At 45.0% G+C, this 16,049-nt stretch overlaps 1 protein-coding gene across 1 annotated transcript; it reads right to left on the bottom strand.

Moving 5' to 3' along the window:
• Positions 1-2,570: 2,570 nt before the first annotated feature.
• On the bottom strand, positions 2,571-7,935 carry LOC124671594 (probable cytokinin riboside 5'-monophosphate phosphoribohydrolase LOGL10). The gene is made up of 7 exons (XM_047207949.1): positions 7,774-7,935; positions 7,257-7,354; positions 7,060-7,090; positions 5,746-5,845; positions 3,058-3,128; positions 2,799-2,942; positions 2,571-2,720 (listed from the first exon to the last, which is right to left on the bottom strand). The coding sequence occupies exons 1-7, from the start codon at positions 7,933-7,935 to the stop codon at positions 2,571-2,573; spliced, it is 756 nt and encodes a 251-aa protein (XP_047063905.1).
• Between the last annotated feature and the right edge of the window lie 8,114 nt (positions 7,936-16,049).

The following is a 16,049-nucleotide window of genomic DNA, read 5'->3' as shown; positions in this document are numbered from 1 at the left end:
GAGAATGGGAAGCCAACCTCTCGGTCTCTGCATCCTGCGAAGTCTCAGAATCAACATGATCGAAATATTATTCAAATCTTCACGAAATAGTATTATTTCATTGCCTTTGATGAATGGTTAAACAACAATTGGGCCAAACAAGCGGTTTCCCTCGCTTGCTTGCAAGGGGGGCAAATATTACAATTGAGCTAACCACGCGTCTGCAAGCGATCCGATGTCCAAAAATCCTACTTTCAGTAGCAAGCCAGGCAAAACAATTCACTTTAGGAGGAGCCAAAGCCTTTCACACCATTTTGTTATATTGGAGGTGACAAATCCTAAAAGTTGCACCTCGTATGCCGACTTGGACGAGTATTGACCATTCGCCGCCCCGTCGAGAGCCTCCAAATTATGTCATCCTCCACGTCCTCATGGAGACATCGATAAAAATCAACGAGAAAATAGCGTGCTATTTCGGCGTTATAGCGGCGCTATAGCGTATTTGAAGAGTGAACGCTACGCTATACACATGTAGCTCGTTATGATGCTAATCCCGCTATTAGCGGCGCTATGTGCGCTATTTTTTCATAGTATTGTAGCGGCGCTATTTTTCATAGGAAAATAGAGCAAACGACTAGCCAGTTTGGGACTTTTGGCCCACGAGCCACCGAAATCCCCATTTCTAACCCTATCCATTCAACCCGTTGGCAATCACGGAACCTCATCGACAGTTCCCACTTCTCAGATGGCATGTACATGTTTAAGAAGAAGAATCAACATCACAACGAGCAAGAGCTGTTACTACTGCAGTCTGCTCAGGAAGAAGTTGCTTCTAGTTTTTCGTGATGATCAGCCGCAACCTGCAATATACGGGTTCTTCTTTTTAATCGGATGATGACACCATGCATTCTCCTAGTTCATATAATTTTTATTAATTACTACTTCTATTATGTTGTTGGCTCCATAGTTGTTTATTTGGACTATGCAAGTTGGATGGTTAGTTGTCTACTTGTGTTTCTTAAATCTTCATTCTCCATGTAGTTTTGTACTATGGGTGTTTAATTGTCGATGTTAATTGTTAGACTATAACAAATCTTTGTCTATCAAATAAATATGTTGATCATTGTGATTTGAACAACTTTTTAGCTGCTGAAATCCTTACTATACATGATACATTTGTTATTTTCTTTTTTTATGAAACACTATTTTGTAAAATAGCGCGCTATTAGCACGTTATAACCTGCATAGCGTATTTTGGAAGGCCAAGCTATTTCATTTAGTGCCTTGTTTTTTTTCCTTGATAAAATCTAAAGCTCAACAAATTGAGAAAGTTGCTCCATGGTTAAGTTTTGCTCCAAGTCAATTTCATGGATCCAATTGTTCCCGTGCAAAGTTTGGGAAACCTTCCAATTCTTTCTTCTTGTGTAGAGCAAAATTTAGGGAATTGTTTCAACAATAAACCTTTTTTTTCTAATATCAGGAATATTACTCATTTTTGAACTTTTCCATAAATAATATTGCGTCGGGGACGCCTAACTTGAAGGACCTTGTCGGGAACTAGTAACCCGAAAAGCTAGATTCCTAGTAACCTTGGTCCATGTTAGGCGCCAGTTGGAGAAGGCTTTCTAGAAGGTCTGTGTCAGACGCTAGGTGGGGAAGGCTTTCCCGAAAGGTCCATATTAGGCGAAGGAGGTCCATCGATAAGGAACGATCAATTCTCGCGCTTATTAGATGGGCAATCGAGAGACGCTTCCCCGATTAGTGACCAGTTGGGTTGGACTTGCCTGACCAGTCTAGTCAGGTTAGGCCTGCCCGACTTCCTGTGCGACCGCCCACGAAATCCTATCAGCTCAGGGGAGTACAGCCCAACAAGGTCCTTTCGCGTTAGGCGTCCCCGGTGAAGTATTATTTCTGAATTTTTTTAAATTTCAGTATTATTCCTAAAATTAGGAAAAAATGTATTATTAAAAAATATTCGCTTAAAATTAGCGGCACTATCTCTTTAAGCTTCCTCACATCGAGCCACCGAGCATGCCAAACCGTGGTTTTATGACCATAGCCAAGTGTGATAGTAGTGGTGGCGTAGAAAAACTGTATCTTCCTTGGTGCAAGGGTTCCTGGACACCCATATTTTCAGGGATCTTTCCACTTAAGCCATGGCCACTAAGTCTTAGTGCCGCCACGATCTTGTCCACATGTAGCATTCCGAGACCACAAAGCTTTTTTGCACAGCACACCGTCTTCTAATTACTTTGCATTAAGCAGTTAGAATTTGGAATTGATACATTTGGGAGTAGTGCTACGTACCACACAAATTCCATCTTACTCAGATAACATCCGAATCCTAGTTCTACACCTAATAGCTTGCACATCCGAAACAGAAGATATTTGACCTAATATAATACCTACATCGATCAGTAAATCAAATATCAATCAACCGTTCCCAACACTAGCTAGTAGCCCTCTACCGAAGTCACAGGAATAAAAACAGTAATGCCAACGCAATGTGGTTTCGGAGTGCTCTTGATTCGCACAGCTTGCGCACACAATGTACGCAAGTTCAGAGTCTCGCCACTTGGGCAAGTCTTCACTCATAGTATGCTGCCTCGCTGTGCTGGGATGATCGCCTTGCCTTCGTCCAGCGACGGTATCTCGAAGCTCTTGCAGATGCTCAGGTGTTCTGTTGTCTCCCACTTCGCCTTGGTCACGACTTCATCTTCCTCGTGCCGAGGAGAGTACTCCTGCAAACAGCTGCTTCAAATGCATGCGTTGTGATGATGGAAGAAGCTATCGATGCCAGGTGAAGAACATGTAGATACCTCGAGCTTGTCGAGCAGTTCGTCGGGCGTCGGAGCCAGCACGATTATGTGGCGAGCGGTGGGCATGATGAACCCTTCCTCCACGGCCTTGTCGATGAACGATAGCAGCGCGTTGTAGTAGCCGTCCACGTTCAGCAGCCCAACCTGTAACGTGCATTTCGCGATAGATCGAGTAGTTTATGCGTCAGACAGTGTGTGGCTTTCCGTCCGTGGATCTCCACTACATGTGCGCGATACAGAATACTAAGAACGTACGTACCGGCTTTTCGTGAATGCCAAGCTGCGCCCAAGTGATTACTTCTAGGAGCTCTTCAAGTGTTCCGTACCCACCTGCAAGATCGAAATAAGGGATGCTTATTGCTTACTTGAGAAAATACTGCATACGTTTTAAAATAATATCTAGTTTTTGTTCCAAGTCAACTAATTTAAGTTTGATCAAATTTTTAGAAAAATATGTCAACATTTGAACCATAAAATCTAGTTCAATACTTTTATTACATTCATCATATAACACATTTTGTGTTTGCTCCATTACAACCCTCTCCCGACAAGCTCGACAGACTCAAACAGACAGACATGAGATCGACATACCTTCATAATTAAGGGCATTATGGTTTTTTAAACACTAAACAGTACACATAGGTAGGAGTAGTATGCATGTATATCGTTGTCGGCACATCGGCAACGACTTTGCTCGGTGGTGGCGATCGCCCGACGGGTAGGAGGCATGACAAGTCGGTGCTCGCCGACCATGCGGCATTGTGAGGTGGTCCAGGCCAGCACGAGCCTCGACAAGGCCTCATAGGTGCGTGCTGGTAGGGGTGGAGGTGGCATGCAGGCAGGATGGCTATACGATTGCGCGGTGTGTGGTTGGATAGTCTAGCAGCGTTTTCGCCGGCCAGCCTGGCGCATTGGGAACAAACATGCGCAGTGACTTGTTTGCCAAGGCGCGACCTTGACGATGACGACAATGACCGGTGTCCGGGTGACCGCTCTCGCCATAGCCGGTGACGAGGAGGAGCAGTCGGCCTCAACGTGGGATCAACTCACCAACGAACACGATCGTCAGCGAAGTGGGGAGATGAAATCGGGGTGTCAATAGTCCACGATCGCGAGGAGAACACTATCCATGGTGAGAGATGAGATCATGCCATGTCTCTATACGGTATATTGTATACCCATACGTGGATACACTACAGAGCATAGATACGGGCTTAGGAGGGCTCACAATCAATTAATTTAATTGGCTAATTACCCGAAACTTAAATTGAGTTTGGGGGAGGGGTTGTGTTTGAGCAAGCCTCTAAATTTTCGTACTATATAAATTTGACGCTTAGAATGGTGACATATTTTACTATAAATTTAGTTAAATTTAGAGAAGTGTGACTTAGGAGAAACATCAAACAACAATTATTTCGAAGCAGAGGAGTAGCAAGCGAAGGATTCAGTATCCGTTGATCGAAAAATGATTCATAATCTCTTCTTGATTTTTATGTGACTATCAAATGTGGATTTGGCTTGTTCAGAAAAAAAAGTTAATCCAGGTGATTTTGGTCAAATATCTTCTGTTTGTACCAGAAAGCTTCTGTCGAGCTCTTTAATGCAAGAAACCGGTGAGAGCCCATCTATCTAGCTTGCCGGAAGTGGTGTACGTGTAAGCTCATTTCCCCCCATCTCCCCTCTCTAGCAGCTACAGGGTTTGAGAGTCGGCCGCTGGTGGCCGGGCCGCTCCAGGGCCCCCTCCGCCGGAATAGCCGGCTGGAGCTGCTCATGGAAGGGCGCCGGAGTAGCTAGGTATAGGTTTAGGTCTAGATCTAGTTGTCTTCTTTGGATTACCCCTGTGGAGACTGGCGTTATGCCCTCGGGGGCATGGCCACGGCGGAGCTCGAGCTGCTCCCGGTGGCTGCTGGTCGTGCGGCTGCTGTCTGCGGCGCTCCGATGGGATGAGCCGGATGCGGAGGGCGGCGGCGCTTCCTCAACCCCAACAATAAAGCTCGTCTGCTTCTCTCTCGATCTGGATGGCACTAGCCTGGATCTTCCTCTTCTTCGCCACCATGGAGGTGGAAACGAAGACGAGATCCTCGACGGTGTTGTTCTTGGCAGATCGCCGGAGAGGCGTCCTGGAGCACAAGTTCTTCTTCGCGCGCAACACACGGCGACCAAGTTCGTCGCCGTGATCCTCGGCCAACATGGTGGCCCAACCTCAACCTCCAGATCGGAGGCCCTCCGATTCTCCTGCTGGTGCTCGACGCTTCCAGAAGACCAAGTGGTGTGTCCCCTGCCACCTGGTGGTTGCCAGCGGCGGAATCTTCTCGCCGGTGTTGAGTATTCGAGCATGCAGCTCTCCGAGCTCGGCGGAGACGCCTGGAGCTCGCCGGCGGCTAGTGGCAGAGGCACTGTCCTTGATTGCATTTTCTTCCGTACTTTCAGGGTGCTTTGTGTAAAGTGTGAGGCCCTTACTTCAAATAGTCGGTTTGTTAGGACAAGGGACGACAAAGGGCCTTGCTGCAAAATGTACCTGCCACATATGTGATTCAATGAAATGCTCCTCTGGGGTCGTAGACCCCGCTTTGTGTTAAAAAAAAAGCTCTTTAATGCAGAGCGCATGCTTATGTCCCAGTCCGGGCCTCACACAAGTAATTGGGCTGGACCGGAAAGTCCAAAATATTCAGTTGACCCAACAAGACAGCAGCAGCAGCAGAATGGCAGCCCATGCATCCCCCACAACCGGACTGTCAAGGACTCAAGGCCAATTTGTCAGGTCAAAGTCAAAACTTTTGCACGCATCTATCCTAATCATTCTGTTTTGCTCCCACGTTTCCACTAAACCATTCATTATCCCATGGCACACGGCCGGTAAAGTTGAGAAAGCCACCGTAAAAAGCTAGCAAATCTGCATGCCGACTGAAGAAGTTGGTAGAGATTTGCAGGCGGTGGGAGGACTAACCAGGGAGTGCTATAAAGGCGTCAGATTGCCTGGCCATCTCAGCCTTCCTTTGGTGCATATCTGCCACTTCCTTCACCTCCCCCACTGTCTCACCTGTTATCTGCACCCACAAGCAAGCATCATACAGATGCTTCAATCAATGGATGCATTTTATCTATAGTTAATAATCAAAGAGAAGACCACATCCATCTCTCTGCTTCACCAGAGGGTCAATGCAACTTTGTGTTGATAGTATATTGTAATGAGAGGAATGCATGTGCATGCTAGCAAGGTTCAGGAGAGATATACTCATGATGCTGTTTTGGGGGACAAAAATACATGGGAGGCATTTTTTGGATTAAAAATGTCATCATCTGCAGCTTAAAGGCTTGTGAAGGCCTTAATTAAGAAAAAAGAGCAGACACCAGAAGCAGCAGTCAAGATCAGCAAGATATCACCTCTAAGGGAAAGGGAAACAAGATTTCATGAACATACCATGCATGTGATCTTTCTTCAAAAGAGAGGAGATAAGATTGCAACCTTTCTTTCCACTACCAAGAGAGATAAACAAGCGGTTTCTAGCACAACTAATTTTTTGCGTACTTGAGTTATAGCATACTATAAGCTATGGAACCTTAGAAACAAAACATTGTGATACAAAATGCTGATCACTCATCCGGTCTTTATTTTGTTTTCACAACTAATCTATTTGTGCAAGTTGATTATGTTTACTACTCCCTCCCTTTCATATTAGTTATCGCAAATTTAGATGTATCTATATACAAAATATATCTTGATACATCCAAATCAACGACAACTAATATGAAAGGAAGTATTTTGTAGTCGTATTTTAAGTCCACCAATTGCATCTTCCTAGCATGTGAAACTGTTATGTCTATAATGTGTGAAACTGTATTTATTTTATTCTTGTATTTGTACATTTGATTTTTCAAAATGTGTTTGGTGTGCGGAACTTTTAACATACACCATTTGCATAAAATTTAACTGATCTTTGTACTACTGAAAATATGTTATGATAAAAGTTACCTTCCATATTTTATATTTTCTACCTTTATTTGGACGATTGTTTTTAATTGATATTTTAGTCAACTGATTATTTGTGAAACTTCAGTCACTCCTCACTATTTGTACCCCTAGCTCAACTACGTGCTCAATGAGGGTCACCAAAAATGTGATAAATAATGTGGTTTCAAAGGAAACAGAAAACAAGGGTGGAATTAATCATAATGGATGAACAATGATGTTAGTATGGGAATCATGGCATGTGATTAAACAATGGCACAGATGTTGGAAGGTGGAGGCATGCATAGTTACCTCTCTAGGCATAAGGGTCTTGGGAATCACCCTGCATAGGGACAGCAAGATGACAAGTTATATAGCATTAGCAACTGAGGAAGCGACCCATCCGACTCTGTTTTTTTGCTTGCCAAGTCTCGAACTATTCTTTTCATGCGGCGCAGCAGTACTATATATATGTGCTGAAGAATAAACCATAATGAGTGTTTACATACCCAATGACATGCCTGCCCCCGCTGTAGACTGCTTGAGAGACCAGGCCCATTAGCCCCACGCTCCCTCCTCCGTACACCAGATCGATGTTCCTTGCTACCTGGTGAAACAATAGCGACAAGGAAAGTTAATGGGTAGTAATCTAATTCGATGCCATGCACCTAGTGATAGTCTACTTTGGCTTTCGTAGGAGAGTCAATGCCAGGAGTTGGAGAGAAACAGACAAATCACAAAAGCTTGAGAGAAATTCAGCAAATGCAGGTACTGACGACTGCGAAGTCGTATATTGCATCTTTCATGCATCCATGAAAGGAAAAAAATGAAACAGAACAATGGAAGAATCTAATAGTGTCCCAACAGAAAATAGAACACGGTATATTAACTAGCTAGAGTTTGCAAAGTTTAAAAGAAGCTAGCTGGAGTATTATGAAGAGCGAGTTCATAGAAACTAGCTAGAGTGGAGAAATGATGCCAAAAACTATGTAAAACTAGGGAGAAGCTAGGAAGATGAGTACGCACCAGCTCCTTGCCAAGCTCAACGGCAGCATCCTGGTAGCTCGTCTTCTTGCCCTTGCTGCTCCCACAGAAGACGCATATCCTCCTGAACCGAGACGCCGCCATCACTTGCACTCTAGCCTCTACTGATTCCTCCTTCATCTCCACCTCATCTTCTCTGTCCATTTATACCCGGCAGCTTGTATGCATGCTAATCTCTCGCGAGTCGCAACAATGAAGAAGAGATCCCACTACAGCCCACACACTCATTGCGCCTCATCTTGGCGGTTTATATATGTGTATCTTGCGAGCTAGGTCCCATCTAAGCTCCTTATATTAATGTTGCGCGGTAACTTCTGATCGAGTAGAGTAGCTAGTGTGTTATTCTACCTGAGCTAGCTGGATGTAATTGTTTTTGGTGACACGATATGATTGGCTCACAGGAGATTAAGAACCAGTATTACAAAATCAGTTGGTCTCTTCTCTATGGATGTTTGTTTAAGTAGCAGTATCGTACTACTAGTACGAGTCTACAATCTCCATTAAACTAGACATGAGACAGTTTAGGTTTTCTCTAGTGAGACCGTGCAGTGCATGCTTGCAACTGAGATGACCACAAACATGATGTCGGCTACGGCCTATATATTACTGTAAATGTTAGGGCTTATCAACAAAATACCGGACAGACTTCCTTGCAAAGGGAAGAGATGCAGAAGCATGCTAAGTTGCTAACAAGCTACTGTATAGCTCAAGGAATCCTTCATGCCTGAATATGTAACGCTAACTCATCAGCGCAGTGGAAATAGTAGTATATACATATGCAGGCATACTCATTACAAGCTCAGGTAGCTTGTGTATCCAACAATCCATCACCACCCCATGGTAAGGTGCACTCCACCCGAGTGTCTCATCAAGATCCATGTTTTACTTATGTTGAAACTTATTTGTTTTTGTCTTCCAAATGGACGAAACATGCAGTGTGCCTGTCTCTAGGAAAAACTTCGCAATTTTTGCAGACAATACAAACTCAAAACGATGGAGTTTATTTGTAAGATCCTCATTTTAGATATTTATGGTGTATCGAAAATTCGAAATTTCTTTTAAACATTGTTGTTCTTCTGTTTTCTTGCCCACAAAGTTTCGAAGTTTATATTTATGGTGTTTGTGCTTTACTCTGGGCGATATGGAATACAAGAAATGATTTTATTTTTAACAATGCAAAATCATATTCATTTATGCAGGTAATCCCTATGGCTACTCATTGGATCCGTTCGTGGTCCTTCCTACTGCCAATGGAGCAGCGACGGGATTTGGATATTGGGTGCAACCGGCTCGAGATGATGGCACGGGATATATATAGCCAGTGCAGCAGGCGTTTTGATCGTAGGATTCAGTGTTAATGTCAGTCCATTTTATGTTTCTCGTTTTGTTTCGATGGTTGATTCTTGTATCGACTCTCAGTGACCGATGAGTTTTACTTTTCTGTAACTCTGCACTATTAATAAAGCAATAAAAGCCGCATGCATCGATTGATGCAGAGGCTAGAGCTTTGCCTCCATTTCGAAAAAAAAATGTTTTGTCATTTGGGATAGAATAAGTAAAAAGGTTTACCTACAGATCGCTAAACAAAAACGGATGGTCTGGATAGTGGGTCTACCTGCCATGGTGCTCAAGAATAACTTTCCCCATTTTTAGATAGTCCTTAATCAGCACATCGCGGTTAGCTCCTGATTGTACTTGATTCAGGTGTGACGGCGCAGCTGGAGATGGCTGTGGCCGCCGGCACAACGCGGTACCCCTTGATTGTCCATTGGAATTGAGTGTGGCGCCACCATTGTCAATGGCTGCAGGCTTGGTAACAGGAAGCCCCAATTTTCAGTGGCACCAATTTTCATTCAGCACCATCAGCACACCGACCACAGCACATCGCCTCGATTACTTTGGTGTTGGTGGAGGCGGGTAAGTCACAGTGGTTCCGCTCGAAAGGCCAAAGAATTAACTCAATGGCGCGAGTTCAAAACTGCTAAGTGATGGCGGAAGTGGAAAACGGATAATGGAAGCAAAGGATGAGGAGAAGATGATACTTCATAGACTCTGAGCCTGGCGATTGGAGCATTGCAGTAGTGTTTGCGAGTCCCTAATTACTTGGCATGTGCTTCGTTTTTTATTTGTTTTTTCGTCTTTTTTTGTGGCTGTGAGCATCTTTGATGTCTCGACTGGTTTTTGGCATTATGTTGTTGCAGAAGCTGGACGTAATTAGTATCTTTCTGATATTAATATATTTTTTTATCGAAAAATATAGTCCTTAATTTATTTACAGTTTTCGTGTCCTCAAGTGAGATGTTTTACTGTTGTGTAGTGCTATATTTTTAGCTGCATGTCACAACTTCTCCTTAAGGAAAATCTACTGCTGTGGAATCCGAGTGTATAGATTATGGTGGTCCATACTCTAGAAAAGCTGCCTCATCTCCGTCTTTATATCCCGTTGCAGAAGGGGCTGGCATGAAGATGAATAACATGGCATGTGATTCTGTGAGAACGCCGTATATGCATGTATACATGCTGACCGCTGATTAATCTTACAATGCTGGACGGATCAGGGATTTCTGGCGGCTAGTGGTCCAATAAATCGATCAGGCTCCAACCTGTGAAAGTATCTTTATATCTACGCGGAGATTGCTGTCAAATCGGCACAGAACTATTTCAAATGAAGAACATTGTAGAGCAGAACTTTTGGAGAGAGCAACACGCTTACACGCTAATTAACTAGCTCTCATGACCGCAAGATCTGCCTTATTTAAATGGTTTTTACACGGAGGACATTAGTGTATTTCAAAACTTCAATATTCGTGTCAGGGGGCGCATCAGGGCCTAACAAAGGGGATAATCAACCTCTGCCTGATCGAATCGAATAGACGATCGGCATCTGTTCTTGCCACAACGGGACTTAATTATGCCAACCCAGTGCCAGTAGTACTTTGCATTTCTCAGGGCATTACTGACTTCATACTGCATGCGCAAGGCTTTGATGTGAAGCCTGCATACTGCGCGGGGGCCAACATAGAGCTGATCAATGGCAGTTACAGAAACGCAGTCGTCCTTCTTGCCTCCCAAGTATGTACTTTCTTTGTCCCATAATGTAACATGTTTGTGTACCTTCTTTTTGAAAGAAAGGAAAAAAAGATTGTTAACTAAGGAGATGATTATTATTTTTTGATAAAGGGCATTTTATTACTTAAAAGTTCAACTAAGGAGAAGATATAGAATCAAGTTTAAGTTTTACAACCACACCGAGGTTAAAGTCTACTCTACCCAATCAAAAGACTCAAATGCTTTGCGCTGATGAAAGTACCTTTTAACAATGGTAGCAATTGCTCTTCTGCTCTCCGCTTTGACAAAATATACACAACTCAATTTTATTACAGTCATCATCATAAAACCGGGACTTAGATTACTGGGTAAGCAATTCTGATCGATCATAGTATCAGCTACCATCGGCTTAATGCTTTGCAACCGTTTGAACAAAGTAAGGTCATATCCATTTGATGAGTATATACCATGTGCTCAAAGCTTATGCTTCGGGGGTGACGATGCCTCGACCATTGTTCGGATTTGTGAACATCGGGGCACATAAGACTCTCCTCTCATAGGTTTTGTCTTCGAGTAATGTACTTTTAGTTAGGGTTCATGTTGTTTTTGTCGATGACTGTAATTGGCTTTAGGTCATGGTGGATGTTAGAGAAAACAGATTGTTTTGGCTCGAGTTATTTTTATTTTTACTTCTCCAAAGTTGATTTTAATCAGCATTAATGCTCGACTTTTCTTGATATTACTAAATCATTAATAATATATGAGTGTGTACACTAGGTTTTCATTCCATCCCGAGAGGGCAATGGGCACAATGTGTTATCCCATCACGACCGAGTGAACCAAACAAAGAGTAAAAGGTGCTAGTGACATAGGATGATGTCACTCCGGAGAAACCAAAGAAACATTGATTCCTAGATAGACTTGGACGCGGCGTCTCCAAAACGATGTCTCTAAATAGACATAGCGAAACATCCCTATAGGATCGAGCTGGCACGACTGAAGTTGAATAAGACGGGATGTTAGCCATGTTAAATTGGCATGTTAGTGATTGTTTGTTGACTGTTTTTCATGTGTTCACCAACTAAGCCAAGAGACTTCGGGCAACTTGAAAGCTGACAACAAGCCCTAGCTGAACTTGAGGGCTAATGAAGAGGAAACATCCAACTAGTTAGGCCCGCAAGGCAGAGACATCCCATAGATCCAGGGAGGCTTATGGTCCACTTAGGGAAACCCCCTCATGGACTTACACAAGAAAAATGGTGTCGGTTTTTGCCTAAGATGGATCGAGCGGGAGTTTGTATCAAAACAACTAATAAGACTTGTCGTACAGGGAAAGAAGAAGTAGTTGACTCCTGTTATGACTCCAACCTCGAATAGATTCGATATGGATCTATAACTCTAAGCTGGCAGGTCGTGTATATACAGTTGGCAGAAAACGCCTTAGAGGGAATGCTTTACGTTTTGTACCCATGAACTGTTATTATTATAAACATTGCCATCCTTAGTACGGCGGCGTTAGGCAGGCCACCAGGATGTGTCAAGTCGTCTAGTTGGGCATCCGGCACGAAGACGGTCTTTATTTGCCGCCTGCCACGGTCGGACAGTGAATGACGCTCGATCACTTGTACATGTAGGACGTGATTGGTAGGTCGCAGTTCTCTTTTGGCTCCAGGGGCTGGCTCCAGGGGCAGACGTTGGGGAGTCTTGCTCGCATGGAACATGCCAAAAACAAAGTTCTCTAGTTCGTTTGGTAGCCTAGCTCATATCTGGAGAGCAAGAAAGCCCATGCTGATTCATTGTCTCTCTACTTAAGTTGAGTCTCACCACTTGTTCACTTGAACCGAGTAATGTTAGCAAGGAGTGGGAGTAGACACCGATGCAAGAGCTCCACCAGTGAGCTCGCCATGAGCGCGTGGAACTCGACATAGTGGAACTCGCCGTGAGTTGTGTCGGCATGCTCGCCGCCTTTCGCTATGCCTGCCACACCTCGTCGTCGGTGCCGGACTTGGTCTTGAAAAGTTCCTCAAGATGGACACAGCCACGAGCACGTCCACCACCATCTACAGCTCCAGGAGCAGGGTATTCTGACTACATGCAAGAGACCACTCTACCACAACCAACACGCCGGCGCGTGGAAAGACCGCCATGCCGTTGTTGTCGACAATGACCAAGGAGGTTTCGCTGCCTACATGTAAGACACCTCTCACAACCACAACCAGCAGCACGCCGCCGTCTACGAAGCCGCGCATAAAGCTTACCACGACGACGTGCATAAAGACCACCATGCCACCGCCGCACACATGGGCACAAGTTACATTATGCTAGCGAGCTGCGCATATATGCCTCTACGTCCGTCGAAACAAAAAAATTACAACACACGAAGTGTGTGCAATGGCAAGGTGAAGCTACTCATCAAAAGAATTTTGAAACGGCAAACTTTGTGCGGCAAATTTTATGAAATTTGGTCAAAAATGCTTCAAACAAGAACACAAAATTGGAGATTTACAACAAACAAAACTTCAAACGGATAGCCAGAATGGAATCACCTCGTCTGACACACATATTTTTCATATACAACTCATTTTGATTTGAAATATAGTTGTGTTGATTAAAAGTGAGTAGAGGTGAAGGCGATTAAGGAGGGTGAGAGAACAGACTGTCGGTTTGGTGGCTAGGCGTGCGGGAGCGCACGCTGCCCACCCGGGTTCGAACCTTGGGTTCGGCGGGTGCTCAGGAGTTTTCTTCTATATAAAAATGCCAACGGGTGCTAGTGCCTGGGTTGGTCGCATTTTTTTTTTGATTAAGGAGGGTGAGGGGAAGCAAGACTAAGTACAATGTTGCATCTAGCAAGCCCAAGATTGCACCCACCTAGGCTGCCACCACGGAAACGTCTGATTCGGATCTACCCACCGGACCTGGCCCAAGGCTGCTTTGACGCGCGTGCCAGCCACTACACAGGCTGATTTCAGCCATCCAATAAACCCACTTTCTGCTATCCAGAGCTCTGTTTCAAGAGCATGCGGACTACCAATGGCGTCTTTAGTGCCTAGTAAGACTTAGTGGGCTTTGCTTTGATTAGCGTGTATATCTAACTAAAGTTTCGTGAGATTTTTGGAGGGGGTGGCAAAAGATGGGGCCCGGTGTGGTTGGGCATCTCGCTCCTGCTTATTTCTTCCTCTGTTTCACAATTATAGACACTGACACATATGTACATACATAACCTCACCCCTATGAACGCACGCACAACACTATCCCTATGAGCATGTTCGAGAGACTACATCCAAGAAACTGATCCGGTGGATCTTGAGATTGACGAAGTCACCACATGCGCCTCGTTGTCGACGGGAATGTCGCCCCCACTGAAGATTATTCTGCATTTTTAATGAGAGACCAAAGTGTCAAATTTGGGATTTGAATGTTGGTGGGCTGGGGGTGCCACTCCCCTACTAACACTACTAGGAAAAGGCCTAGCCGTAAGACTGCCATCAGTGGCGCACCATGGCTGCCGTGCGCCACTACTACTTAGCAGTGGCGCACCACAAAATGGTGGGCCACTGTTACAAATGTAGTAGTGGCGCACCTTGTTTGTGGTGCGCCATTACTAATTCCTGGCAGGAGGCCAGCTCCCACCCAAAACTAATAGTGGCGCACGTCCGCATGGTGCGCCACCGCTACATGGCTTACTTATAGCGCATGTCTTTGTGGTGCGCCACCGCTAGGAGGTGGCCAGTGGCCCTTCGTAGATGAGGGCTTTAGCAATGGCGCACCGCTTGGTGCGCCACTACTAGGTATGGCGCACCGCCGACATGGTGCGCCACCGCTAAGTTGGGCAGGGGCGTGGGTTTACAGGTAACGGGTGAGCAGTGGCGCACCACTTAGCAAAGGCGCCATTGCTATGTCACCCTAGCAAAGGGCGCACGGCTAGGTGGTGCGCCACCGCTAACCTCGGGACCATTTCCTCGCTTTTCACCCTCCACTCACATGTGCCACCCACTTTCCCCAAACACTCTTCCACCACCACCTCCCACCAAATCCGGATCCGGTCGTGTTGGCCCTCCTTCCCACCTCATTTTCACCTCTTCATTCACCAAAATTAAGTTGGTAAACTTAATTTTCTTCATAGGTAACTAATGGTGAAGCTTTCTTAGCTCAATACCCTACTCAATCTCAACTTTTTACCTCATCCAACACTCTAGGTCTCGCCGTATCGGTAACTTTGTTGGTTTTATGCTTTGTGTGTGAACGGTTCCGATCGTCTTGCACACACGTCATGCACATATGTTATGTGCGAAGCTCGATGATATCATGTGTACGTGCGCATGCGCGAAAAGCGTCACGTGCATGTGTGTTGTATGCGAAGCCTCCGCGGATCCACATGTGTGTTGTATATGCGAAGCCTCCACACATGTGTTGCATGTGTTTTTGTTTGCAGTGGATTTGAAATGCGATGGAGTTGCCAATATTTTGCCGAAACGTTGATTCATTTCCGTTTCGACGAATGTTGGGCATACTACGCATATACATGTCCTATTTTTAGGGAAGGTCATGCCAAAATTTTCTTTTGGTATGCTAAGATATCCATTTTCTCTATATCCGCAGGCGACCATGGTCCGCATGATGAGCGAAGGCGTTGTGGCTAGGTTTTTGAAAGCCGCGACTGCACGAGATGATTAGAAATAACCAAAAGGAGATAAGATGTCCGTGTCGAAGATGCAAGCTAACGAGCCTTATGGACCCTAAATCCGATATGGTGCGGGACCACCTTCTCATGCGTGGTTTCATGGATGGCTATCGGTGGGAAGGCGACGAAGATGATTATGAATTTGTCCATGGGAATTCAACAAGAAGTAAGGAAGGCCGAGGTGATCAGGATGTAGAAGATCTCGGGCATGATCGGGATGTAGAAGATCCCGGAGATGATGATGACCACAATGTAGGAGATCCCGGACTCGATGATGAGGAAGATCAAGATGGAGGTCATCATGACGATCATGAAGATGAAGACGATGAACCATCGTCGATGGACCGGGTGCAGGACCCTTATCTTCAAGAGACCGCTTCTCAGCGTACGAGTAATGCAAGAGCCGCCGCCCGAGAGAAAGCCAAGATGGATCAACCGGAGGTAGACGCCGTTACTCCATTGTATGAAGGATGCAGCCGGAGGATACCCGCCTGAAAGTAACGCTCATGGCTCGGGAGATGAAGGTAAA

The sequence above is a fragment of the Lolium rigidum genome, chromosome 7 (assembly GCF_022539505.1).
Source record: "Lolium rigidum isolate FL_2022 chromosome 7, APGP_CSIRO_Lrig_0.1, whole genome shotgun sequence".
NCBI lineage: Eukaryota > Viridiplantae > Streptophyta > Magnoliopsida > Poales > Poaceae > Lolium > Lolium rigidum.
Note: the sequence above shows the minus strand (reverse complement) of the source record. Positions and strands in the feature narration are given on the sequence as shown.